This window comes from Emys orbicularis, chromosome 1 (assembly GCF_028017835.1).
Source record: "Emys orbicularis isolate rEmyOrb1 chromosome 1, rEmyOrb1.hap1, whole genome shotgun sequence".
NCBI classification, from domain to species: Eukaryota; Metazoa; Chordata; order Testudines; family Emydidae; genus Emys; species Emys orbicularis.
The window spans coordinates 156,506,360-156,519,180 of record NC_088683.1 but is presented as its reverse complement, the minus strand read 5'-3'; the positions used below and the strand labels follow the sequence as shown (position 1 = coordinate 156,519,180).

Here is a 12,821-nt window from a genome sequence, read left to right as displayed (position 1 = left end):
CTCTTGGGATTCCCCAGTTTGTTGATCCAGCTGAAGTAAAGAATTGCTGATTTCATTACTAGTCTCACTAGCCAAGGAGGACAGGAATGAAATGCATAATGAACACAATGAATTCATTAATGCTCCAGGGATGAAGCTGCTGCCTTGTAGCAGTGAGAAAGAACACGGGATGGGAACAATGGTGATGTCATGTCACTATGCCACATCCTCACTGGATTAGTAAGGAGAGGAGAGTATTAATACACTGTTGGAAAAAACAGCACTGATCTAATACAGTACACCCAGTGCCACATTACCACGATGGAAGAGAAAGGGAAATTCAAGAATCTTCACAACATTTCATACTTACCTTGTTCATTGTTCCCTCCATTCAACAGGAGTTCATCATTTTGCCTTTTCATTTCTGTTATATATTTAAAGGCCTGATCCAGGATCATGTTCTTACTCTACAAAAGAATGTGTGTATAATTAGGGGAAAAGATCAATGAAACTTTTAAAATCAAATCAAAAGCAGACCTACTAGTGACATCACTTTTCAAACCTGGGATTTCAACTGGAATGTTCATTTTAAGGATGTGCCAAACTTGTCTGACATTTTTAATTATTTCCCTTGTATTTTCCTTCCAAAAAAGATTGGTTACTTTCTTCACAGTATGTGTGGTTCTTTGGGATGCTTTGTCCACATGGCTTCCACTTCTGTTGACATGCAACCCATTCCTGAAATAAAATTCGTTTTGGTTAGCAGTGACCATTGGGGCCATGGCTGTGCCATCAATGTCCTTGTACCCCTCCACTCCAGGGAGTAAAGAGCAGAGTGGGCCCAACTGTTCCTCAGTTTCTTTGATGATACTGAATCCTACAGCCATAGGACTCTGCAGAAGCAGGGAAGGAGGGTGGGTCATGGAATCCAAGTGAACAACACATCTTGTAAGGTAAAGTAACTGTTTTTAGAGTGATTGTCCAGATGGATGCCAGTTTTGTGGCTTGCAAGCAGTGATCTCATAGTTAGAAGGTGGGTGCTTGGAGTCCTATTTAAATAAGGATTTCGGGACAGTTCTGTCAAACCAGGCATCTGATCTTGAAGTCTCAACAAAGGAATAATATTGGATAAAAGTATGGACTGTTCCCCATGTAGCCACCCTCACATTTCTGAAATACAGGTGCTTCTCTGAGAAGAAGCAGAAGCTGTCTAAACCCTGGTGGACGGATCTCTAAATGATATAATACAGTTAGACAACTTTTCAGTGATAACAGCTTGACCTTTAACCCTATCTCCGAAGGCTACGAAGAGCATGGGGAAGCTCCTGAAGGATCTTCTACTATGTCCAGGTACTATGAAAGAGCCCTGACCACAACAAAGAATGTGCAGGTTTGGTTTCTCCCTGGTTTGAGCGAGGCACGGGAAAAAAAACTGGGAGGTGAATCAACTGATTTAAATGAAAATCTGAAACAACATTGGGCAGAAACTTGGGGTGAGGCCTAAGAGTCACCACATCTTTATGGAACACTGAGTAAGGTGGACCACTCAGAAGGGTCTGAATTTTCCCTATTCTACAAGCTGATGTTATGGCTACTAAAAAGGCAAACTTCATAGATAGAGGGTAAAAAGAGCAGGTTGTTAGGGACTCAAAAGGGGTGCCCCTTTAAACCAATTAACACTATATTGAGGTCCCAGGAAGGGGAGGGCTGAAGGAAACATATGAATGAAATCCTCGAAGAATCAAACAACTGTAGTGTGGGATAATATGGTATGACCCTGAATTGGAAGATGATGTGCAGGTATTGCTAAAAGTACTCTTATGGAGCTGATAGATAGTTTTGAATGTTCTAGTGCTAGTAGATAGTCCGGAATAGCAGAAACAGGGGCTTTCATGCGAGTCAGGAGACATTGTCCTGCCCAAATAGAAAACTGCTTCCACTTTGCTGCATACCAAAATGCTATATACCAAAATGCCCTGGATTTCAGCTGAACAGTTTCTTCTGCAGGCAGTTAATCAGACAGCACCCAGGCTGTCAGATGTAATCATGCTGGATCTGGGCATAAAATCTGACCTCCAGTTTGCAAAACCAAGTTAGGTAGAGTAGGTAATATGATCAGAGGCTATGTTGACATGTTCACCAGATCTGAGTACCAGAATTGTCTGGGTCAAGTTGGGCTGAATCTTGTCTGAGTTTTCTCAGAACACTTGGTATTAATGGGATTGAAGGGTAGGAATACATGAACGCTGATGCCCATGAGAGGACGAAGGCACCCAACTGAGAGCCTAGGCTCGAACTCTCTCTAGAACAGAATGCATGGCATTTCTTGTTCTGGTCAGTGGCAAACCGATCTATTTTTGGGCACCCCCATCTGGGAAAGATGCTTGGTAGAACTGAGTCTTTGTCAGTCTACTCGTGGTTGGCTGTGAATTCTCTGCTGATCTGATCTGATCTACTAGAGCATTTTGCAAGCCTGGAAGATGCAGAGCCTCTGATGTGATTTGATAATAAATGCACCAGCCACAGCGACAGATGGTTTCTTGGCAGAGTGGACATGACCATGCTCTTCCCTTGTCTGTTGACATAATGCATGGCTGTGGTGTTGTCTATCATCACCTGGAACGTAGATCCCTGTAACAAGAGCAGAAATGCCATTCATGCTAGACATACTGCCCTGAGTTTCAGGACATTTATGATAAGATGAGCTTCCACGGAGGAACAGGCGGTGGGGACGAACCCAGAGGCTTTATGTTTGAAGTTAGTCCAGATGAGCTCCTCATCCCAGTAAGCATCCATCACCAGGATCTTGGTAGGCAGAGGTGCACACGTGAAGCAGATCCTTCCACCAATCCAATGAGGAGAGGACTTCTCATGGGAAATTCACAGCCATGTGGTGCCTGCTGGATAAATACCTGCTGGATAGTCTGGTATGCTGTGTGACATTGATGCAGGAGGCCATGTGACCCAGGATTCTAAGGCATGCTCTTGCAGACATCTCTGGGTGAGCCTGCAAATGACTGAGGAGACCCATTATAGTCTGGAACCTCTCCTGCATGAGATAGCTGATCTCAGAACTAACACAGCTCCTATGAATTATATGCTTTAGATCAGTAAAAGTGTGAATTTTTCTTTGTTAATCTTGAGCCCCAGTGTGGTAAAAATCCCTAAGATCATACAAATCAAGTTGGTCAACTTCTGAGATGATTCTACCTGGATCAGTCATCCATCCAGGTATGGCTATACCAGAATGCCATGTCCTCTTATGGGGGGTGCAATGACCTTTAGATACTTGGTGAATACTCTCAGTGTGGTGGAGAAACCAAAGGGCAGGTCCCTGTATTGATAGAGACTCCCGCACTTTGAATTTGAGGCTTGAACTTGATGGACATTATTGCCCAGGAAGGGGTGGGACTTTAGAGGAATCTGACTAGAGGGCTGGGCCTGAATGCAGGAGACCACTAGAAAAAAGCCACTGGGGTGCTCTGGGATGATAAGGCTGCTACAAAAGGATACGTTCAGGGTTACCACCCTGAACCTGCAGTGAGGATGAATCTGATGAGATGTCTCAAGTCTAAAATGCCTGTCTCCCTTTTCCTTGGGCCTAAACAATAATGGGAGTAGAACCTCTGATCTCTGAATCTGAAGGGCACCTCTTCCAGAAGGGAGCGCAACTCCCGTTTTAACAGTGTCTCATGAGAAGGGTCCCTGAAAAGGAAGGGTGAAGGAGAGTGGAGGCTAAGAAGGGACTGGATTTGGATAGAAAACCCCGTTTATAATTTCCAGGAATCTGCTGGTCTGAGGTGATCCAACCACCCCTTCGCCCTGTCCCCTGACCACCCCCGGAGCCCCTGCACCTGACTGCCCTCCGCTGCCCCATCCAGCCCTCCCTCTCATTCCTGACTGCCCCTCCCGGGACCGCTGCCCCCATTCAACCCCCCTGTTCCCCACCCTCTGACCACCCCGCCCCCTATCCACACCCCCGCCTCCTGACCACCACCCCGAACTCCCCTGCCCTATATCCAACCACCCCCCTGCTCCCTGCCCCCTTACCATGCTGCCTGGAGCACCAGTGGCTGGTGGCGCTACAGCCGCGCCGCCCAGAGCATCAGGACAGGCAGCCCCGCCGCCCAGCTGGAGCCAGCCATGCCACTGCGCAGCACAGACACCGGGTCAGGCCGGGCTCTGCAGCTGCGCTGCCCCAGGAGCTTGCAGCCCCACCGCCCAGAGCATTGTGCCGGCGGCGGAGCGAGCTGAGGCTGCGGGGGAGAGGGAACAGCAGGGGAAGGGCTGGGGGCTAACCTCCCGGGGCAGGAGCTCAGGGGGTGGGCAGGAGGGTCCCGTGGGCCGGATGTGGCCCGCGGGCCATAGTTTGCCCACCTCTGATCTATATCATTTCATATCTCACACAAACACTTTCCCCCTTACCTAGACCTCTTTGTTTCCCTTCACCATTATTATTTAACACAATAAACTACTTCACAACCATTTCAATAAAAGACTAAAAATAAAAATATATAGAATTGTATTTGCATCATATAGCAGGACACTGAGTGAAGACATGAAAGGGGCAGGCCCGGGAAAGAAGAGTCAACAGAAAACTCCTCTCTCACACAGTGTATAACTTTCTTCACTTATGCATGAAAGAGAGCATCATGACAGAATACACTTAGTAGTGTCAATAGGAAAACAGTCTAACAACTACAGCTTGGGGGAATTGTGAATCAACTCCTACGTAGGTACAACCAGACTGACTAGAAGAATATGGGCAAGCAAACCAGCTTCCAAAGTTACACGTTTAAATGAGAAAAAAAACAATCATAACCTTTCTGCAGATGATTCTACACAGCCTGCTCCCTCTGTTCTCACAGTCCTTGAATTCACATTGCCAGTGCAGGGTCACTACTGCTAGCTGGGCAAATGCTTTTCAAAAATATCTACTCCAAAAAGCCGAATACGTGAACTAGGACACCTGATGGAGGAGAATGTCTTTCATGTGTCAAACCCAGACCACTCCTTCAGAGTGATACTGAATTCCCAGTCAGCTGGGAGATCCATGTTTCAAAGAACTGCATTCAAATTGTCCTGTAATTTCCAAGGGCATTTCCGTCACAGATAACTTTGTAAATAAGATTTTCATCCAGGTTTCCTTGAGTGTATCAAACCTCATTGCGCCTCCTGCATAAAAACTGAAGCAAGATGTATCCCTGTGTATTTACAGCTGCTAAAAACCAGGACCAAATGAACACCATTTGGGAAATAGCTGTGCACATTTAAATGTCCACTTACTTGCTTAAGTGCTGGGGAACATGGAATGAGCTCTCCAATTCGGTTTATCCCAGCATTGATCTTCTTCTTTCGATGTCTCTCCACTAGGTAAAAAATAAAATGCATTGTCATTGGTCTACTCAGACCAACACACCAACTGCATACCTGGCACCAACGTGTGCACTCATAAACGTATTACTTTATGCTATCACAACCCTTACTAGGCAGTTTAGCACCAAGAACTAGTTCTGAAAAAACCCCTCAACTGTTGAGTTCTCAGTCAATGGAGTTTGAGGGCTGTGACAGAGAAGGGGATATTTTAAAAGGTTAGGATCATCAGGAACACTCAGTGAAAGCAGTGACATATATAACAACACTTCATATTTTTATAATGCTTTTCAGCTGAGGGTTTCAAAGGTTGAGTAAGCATCTCGAAGTTGGGTAGTAATCATTATTTCCATTTCACAGATGGGCAAATTAATTGGCACAAAGACACACAAAGAACTAGTTGCAGAGTGGGGAATGAAACCCTGGTCTCCCACTCCAGTTCTCAGCCCCCAAACAAGAAATAGCTCTGATTTTCTGAGGCTGAAGCACCAATTCTATATGCTGTTGGGTGCAACAGAACACAGAGAACATAGTTCAGGCTTTGGGTGTGTGGAGCATCAATCATACATTTTTATCATCTTCCAGGACAGCAGTTATGGTTATGGCAGGGTCTAGCTATGGGAGGCAGTGAAGGACTCATCAAGAAAATATTTTATGAAAATGTTTCCACTTTATGACTCTTTTGGGAGAAGAGAAGAAAAGCCTGAATTAGTTTTAGTCCTCTTGTGACATGGTTAGTCTCCATGCAACACCTTAATCATGACAACTGTGGTTAAGAATTCACTAAGTGCAGCTATGCAAACTCACAAAGCTTTTGAGCTTGATCTTTTCGAATCTTGTTAGCCTCTCCCCCCTCCCAAATGCAATCAGATGCCTTCAAATGTTGTTCATCCACATGGTAGCATGGTTGAGCAGCTGCTTTTGCGGCTGATTCCTGAGATGTTTTGGTCTGTTACTCAGATCAAAGTTGACAATTGGCATAGAACTTTTTTCCAAAGAGAATGAGCGAGTTGCTGACATGACACGTTCCACAGTTCTTTCAACTGGCAAATCACCAACCAGAATCCACTCACATTACCCAAGTGGCAGGCCAGCATGCCTCTATCATGGCAGGAATCAACATCTGCTTACATTTCTTGTAACAGGCCACCTTACAGTGGAGGTGGGGGAGAAGAACAGGAACATGTATGTAGGCAGGTTTAGCTACAGATATGCATATTTACTACAAGTGGAACAATATATTAGTTCTACCACATCCATTCAAGATGAGTGAATTCACGATTTTTAAAAAATTGCATTTATAGTTTCAGCAGATCAGTAACTACTGACACAAGCCCATATAGCATTTTTACAATTTGTATTACAGTAGTGGCTAAAGGTCTCCAGTATGGGGCCCAATTATGCTAAAAAAAATCCTGTACTAACAGAGTAAGAGGCAGCCCCTGCCCTGAACAGCTTACAATCTAATCAGAGCAGACAAAGGGTGGGAGAAAAAGTATTATTATTCTTATTTTACAGATGGGGAACTGAGGCACAGGGAATCATAGGCACTAGTTCAGCAAGGTACTTAAGCATGCGCCTAAGTTTAAACACGTGAGTATTTCCATAAGGTACCTTTCTTGCTGAACTGGGACCTAAGTGACTTGCCCAAGGTCACACAGCATCACATGTCCTGATACCTTGCTGAGTCACGGAGGTAAGCAATCCCCATTGTGTAGAGCTTGAGCAACTGTCTCTTATTAAATTGTAAATCTCTTGCTTACAATTCCCCTGCTGGTCAATGGCTAGTGGTGGTCGCTTAACACCTGTCTGGGTGTGGGCCACCTCCCTTGTTGCCACTGGAGAGCTAGTTGTGGGTGTCTCCTAGACTCACAACATATTTCAATAATAACCATATTGCAAAATCTCATAACTCCATATACAGTGATAATGCATATAATTCAACAGGGTAGTAATGTTCAACAGATCATGATTTCTCAAATGATACCTCACTAGGCATACTTTGTACAAAACATATAATCATATCACAGAGGTGAATATGGGGGTTCCATGGTGCTATTTTAAGGTACAGAGTGTCACAGTTATCTGTAACAATTTCACAACTACAAAGAGCAAAGTCTATAAATGAATTAAAGGTTCATTAAATTACAGTACCAATGGGCTTGATAACTCATCTTCAACATCAAGCTCACAGTATCCTTAGTAGTCAACTAGCTAGAACAGCCTTAGCTTCATTAAAACCTTAGAACAGAAAGTTCTCTGGAAGCAGGGGTTGCATCTCTTTCTCTGTCTGTACAACACCTAGCACAAGAAGGCCCTACTTTTGACCAGAGCTTTTGGGTGCCACTATGATATAAATACCAAATTAATAATAAAAGTAACAGATAAAGATAATAAAAACTGTTAAGACAAAGTTTAGATGGAAATAAAACAGGTTTAAACCTAAAGACATATTTGGCTCTTAAAAGCAATAACTTCTTTCTCCAAGCAAGTGTGCTTTTTGATACATCTCAAAATTCATTTTGAAAAAAATATTAGCTCCCCCCCCACCTGGCATAGTAACCTTTCTCAATAAACAGATGATAGTAAAGATCACTGTAAGTGTCAAGGATTTTGCTGAAAGAATTGCAAGATAGTCCTTATTTGGGATACAGGACAGCTTGATATTTTAAGTAGAAGATTAACTTCATTAACATATTTTTTGACATAAAATTACTTAGGTCCTTCCACTCCAAGTCTTCAGGGATATCCAGAACATGCATAGTGCAGATATTGGTAAACATTTTCTAGGATTGAAACTTTCCAATGAAACAATATATTGTCTAGTCTAGTTAGCACATCAACAAGGATCCTTTGGTGTTCTTTTATTTAGTCTTCACATCTATTTTTTCTTGACATTTATTAATATTCTTTTCAGATGATTACCCTTCTCTCTGTGTGTCATACAACATTACGGATGATCGGTGAAATCCTGGCATCACTGTAGTCAATGGAAAAACACCCAATGACTTAGTGAGGCTAGGATTTATTCAATAAATCTAATTTTAAACTCAAAATAATCAAATAGAGCATCTAAACCTTGGAGCCCAAGAAAAATATTTATAACCCTAAATTCAGAAGTAGCAATGGAAACTAAAGATTTGTACCAAGTACTTTTTCAGTCAATTCAATACTTCATACACTGAAGAAGATAAGACTGACCATCAAGGGCACTGGGAGGCAAGGATGGGGGGGACTTCTCAATTTCAGCCCACCTGATCACAAAAATATATGTTATTATAAACTTCTCTAAGAATTCCTCAACCTTATTTTTTTGCTTGTGTTTGTAAATAAGTAAACTCTCTCTTCAAGGCACAGGAAAAAAGAATCGAAGATGGGGTGTCTTGAAATCAATGGGAATTAGGCACCTAGGCATTTCTGAAAATACCAGTAGGAACCAATGTGCATCTTTAGGCATCCAAATACCTTTCACATCTGGCCCAAGTTGTCTGATTGATCCCAGACTTTGGGCTTGTCTACACTACAAAATTAAGTCGACTTTATCTAATTCGACCTTGAGCCCCCGAATTAATGAAGTTGATTGTGCATGGCCACATCATGCTCATTGTCTCGATAGAGTGCGTCCTCACTAGCAGCACCTGCATCGATGCACAAAGCAGTGCATCATGGGTAGCTATCCCAAAATGCAACTTGCCGCAGGGTATTTTGGGAAGTTTGTGCAATGCCCCATGAGACCAAAACATTGTCACAGGGGAGAATGGGAACATTGCATCAACATCCCATGATGCACTGTGCTCCCTCCCGCACATCAACAGCAAACAACCCAGTGGTTTTTGCGACTTAAAACTGCTGTGCGTACGCCATAACCCCAGAAGCATGGAGCCTTCTCAGCTGTGCACTCTTGCTGTGAGCATCTCAAACACCTCGTGCCTTCTCCTGCAGTATTTCCAGAGCCAAAGTAGGGTCTGCCGTGTGGAACATAGCAATGTCCGGCAAGCAGCCCTGCTGCAAGCCACTGAAAAAAACAATCCACCGTTACTGATGGCAGTCACAGAGCAGCTGCACTCTGTTGAGCACCGTTTCTGGTCCTGTGAAACAAGCACTGACAAGTGGGACCGCATTGTTTTGCAGGTATGGGATGACGAGCAGTGGCTGCAGAACTTTCGAATGCGGAAGGCCACCTTCCAGGAACTTTGTGCAGAGCTTTCCCTTGCCCTGCAGTTCAGCAACATAAAAATGAGAGCTGCTCTGACAATGGAGAAGCGAGTGGCAATCGCTATTTGGACGCTTGCAACGACAGACAGTTGCCCATCAGTGGGGAATCAATTTGGAGTAGATAAATCAACCATGGGAGCTGCTGTGCTCCAAGTGTGCAGAGCCATTAATCGATTTCTGCTATGAAGGGTAGTAAGTCTGGGAAATGTGCACGACATAGTGGATGGTTTTTCCATGATGGGGTTCCCTAATTGCAGTGGGGTGATAGATGGCATGCATATCCCCATCTTGGCACCAGACCACCTTGCCAAAGAATACATAAACAGAAAGGGATACTTTTCAATGGTGTTGCAAGCGCTGGTGGATCAGAGGGGGCATTTCACCGACATCAACGTAGGATGGTTGGGAAAGGTTCATGACGTGTGCATCTTTAGGAACTCGTGTCTGTTCAAAAAGCTGCAATCCAGGACTTCCTTTCCAGACCACAAAATTAACACTGACAACGTTGAGATGCCTATAGTTATCCTGGGGACCCAGTCTACCCCTTGCTTCCATGGCTCATGAAGCCATGCACCAGCCGTCTGGATAGTAGTAAGGAATGGTTCAACTATAGGCTCAGCAAGTGCAGAATGGTGGTTGAATGTGCCTTTGGTTGCTTGAAAGGGCGCTGGAGAAGTCTACTAACAAGGTTGGGCCTTAGTGAGGAGAACATCCCCATGGTTATAGCTGCCTGCTGTGTGCTCCATAATATCTGTGCAAAAAGGGGGGAAATTTTCCGCAGGGGTGGGCAGTTGACACAGATCGCATGGCAGCCATTTTTGAGCAGCCAGACACCAGGGCAATGAGAAGAGCATAGCAAGGGGTGTTGCGTATCCGTGAGACTTTGAAAAGCTGTTTCAATAATGAGTCACAGTAATGTGAGCTGCTTGTCTGCATTGTGCTTCCCAAAACCTTCACCTGGCTTGTATCACTATCCCTGTAAAGCCAACCCCCCTGCTTCTAATCAATAAAGAACTTTTATTCCTCGAATCCATTTACTTTATTTAACAAACATAAGTAAAGAGGGAGAGCAGAAAGAAAAGGTAACCTTGGGGAAAAGGGGTTGTAAAGTTGGAATAGGAGAAACAGCTATGTTTCAGCTATGTAACATAACACCGCATTACAGACCATCAAAGGTCTGTGAATGGGCACCTTCTGTTCCTTGTGCCCTCCCCCACCAAGTTAAGTAAAAGGGATGATGGACTTTTCGCCCTGCCTCATGGAATGCTTGGGGGAGGGTGATTCTGCGCCAGGCGATGCTGGCTGGCTGGCTGTCCACCAGGGTCTGCAGAGGGACTCTACCCTCTAGCTTCTGTTCCTGCAGTTCAATCAGACACCTCAATATGTCTGCTTGGTCCCTCATAATCCAAAGCATCTCATCCAGCTGTCAGTCAGGGGAAAAAAATAAAGGAGCCATTGTACAAGAATAAAATGTTTCCATAGCAAGGCCAGTTTCATAAAAAATACTTTATTACACTAGGTGCAAGCCATAACAATCAGAATCCATAACCGTTCACTGTGCTGTTTTGTTGCTCCAGCCATGGTGAGTAGCCCCCCACCCCCGGGATCTCTCATGTGCGGCCCCAGTCACCTATCAGCCACTTTAAACTACTTGCCGACCCAGGCCAAGCACAGTAAGGGCACATTAGCGGCCGTGTGGTTTGGCGATCCGGAATGTGGGGGGTGGGGTGGATCTGCATGCCCTTTTTTTCCATGTAAGAGCACTTTTAATGAGAACTTCCCCCGTTTCCTCTAGGCGACCCTATGTGATATCAGTCTCCTGAGGGTAATAGAGGCGGAAAGGAAGGAGATGCTGCAAGCGTCTGGGAAGAGACCCAGTCCTTATGCTGCTATGCGGTGTACCGCAATGATGCCAGCAGAATTAATTCAGGAGTTGCGTGGGAAAGTGTCCTACCATGGTGGAAGAAATAAGACTGCCCTGCCCAGAAACCTTCTGCAAAGGATTGAAGAGTACCTCCATGAAAGTTTCCTAGAGATATCCATGGAGGATTCCTGGGCTATCCCAGTCCACATCAACAGTCTTTTCCAGGGGCTACTCTCTACGTAGCTGGAGTGGCCTCTTGTAAGCAGAGAACCACAGCACCTCGTTTTTTCTTCACAGTAAACATGCAATACCACCGAATGTGTATGCCCGCTAAAGTTTAACTGGACTTTCATTTTACATGTATACTCACCAGAGGTGCCTTCCCCGGCATCACGGTCGGCCACCGTGCTGTCCTGAGACCCACAGGGCTCCAGGGTTAAAAATATTTCCTGGCTCTCAGGGAGAATGGATCCACCGCTCGCCTGCCTCCCATTATCCTCCTCCTCCTCCATCATATAATCCTCCTTGTTGTCCCTAGACTCACACACCTGTGAGGTGTCCACATTGCTGTGGGGGTACTTGTAGGGTCACCCCCAAGAATTGCATGCAGCTCGTTGTAGAACCGGCATGTGTGGGGTTCAGCACCAGAGTGACTGTTCACCTCCCTTGTCTTCTGGTATGCCTGGCAAAGTTCTTTTATTTTCACACGGCACTGCTGTGTCCCCCTCGTGTAGCCCTTCTCCCCCATTCCACAAGTGATCTTTGCATAGATGTCAGTGTTTCTTCTGCTGGATCTGAGCTCTGCCTGCACAGACTCTTCTCCCCACACAGCGATGAGATCCACCACCTCCTGTGCAGACCAGGCTGGAGCGCGTTTGCTCAAGCTGGCACGCTCCCAATGCTGATCAAACAGGAAATGGGAATTCAAAAGTTCCCAGGGCTTTAGCAGGGGAGGGGCTGTTTCCTGTGTACCTGGCTGCAGTGCAGCAGAGTTGAGAATGATGTCCAGAGCGGTCACAGATGAGCATTGTGGGACACCACCTGGAGGCCAATTAAGTCGAAGTACACAACACTGCATCTGCACTACCTCACAGTCGGCTCATGAAAATTGAACTAAGTGCTATGCCTCTCACAGAGGTGGATTACAGAAGTCAACATCAGAGGTGACTGAGGTCGATGTAAAGGACCCGGTAGTGTAGACACATACATTAACAGGTCGACTTAAGGCGGCTTCCTTCGACCTAACTCTGTAGTGTAGACCAGGCCTCACACACTGTGCAGTCACATTAATATCTGTGCCAGGTGAGGGCAAAGTGGATTTGCTCAGGTGCAGGGTAGTAAGAATTCACGCCCCATGACTGGAAAACTTCAGCCCAATAGGTGAAAGTTT

General features: G+C 45.1%; 1 protein-coding gene across 1 annotated transcript in view; it reads right to left on the bottom strand.

Moving 5' to 3' along the window:
• Positions 1 to 405: 405 nt before the first annotated feature.
• Positions 406 to 12,821, bottom strand: part of USF3 (upstream transcription factor family member 3) — a 57,379-nt gene continuing 44,963 nt past the window's right edge. Inside the window, exons 5-7 of the mRNA XM_065417385.1 lie at positions 5,266 to 5,348; positions 542 to 717; positions 406 to 446 (exon numbers count right to left, since the gene is read on the bottom strand). Of these exons, the coding sequence (XP_065273457.1) occupies positions 598 to 717; positions 5,266 to 5,348 (203 nt within the window). The 3' untranslated portion in view covers positions 406 to 446; positions 542 to 597. The remainder of the gene's footprint in view (positions 447 to 541; positions 718 to 5,265; positions 5,349 to 12,821) is intronic.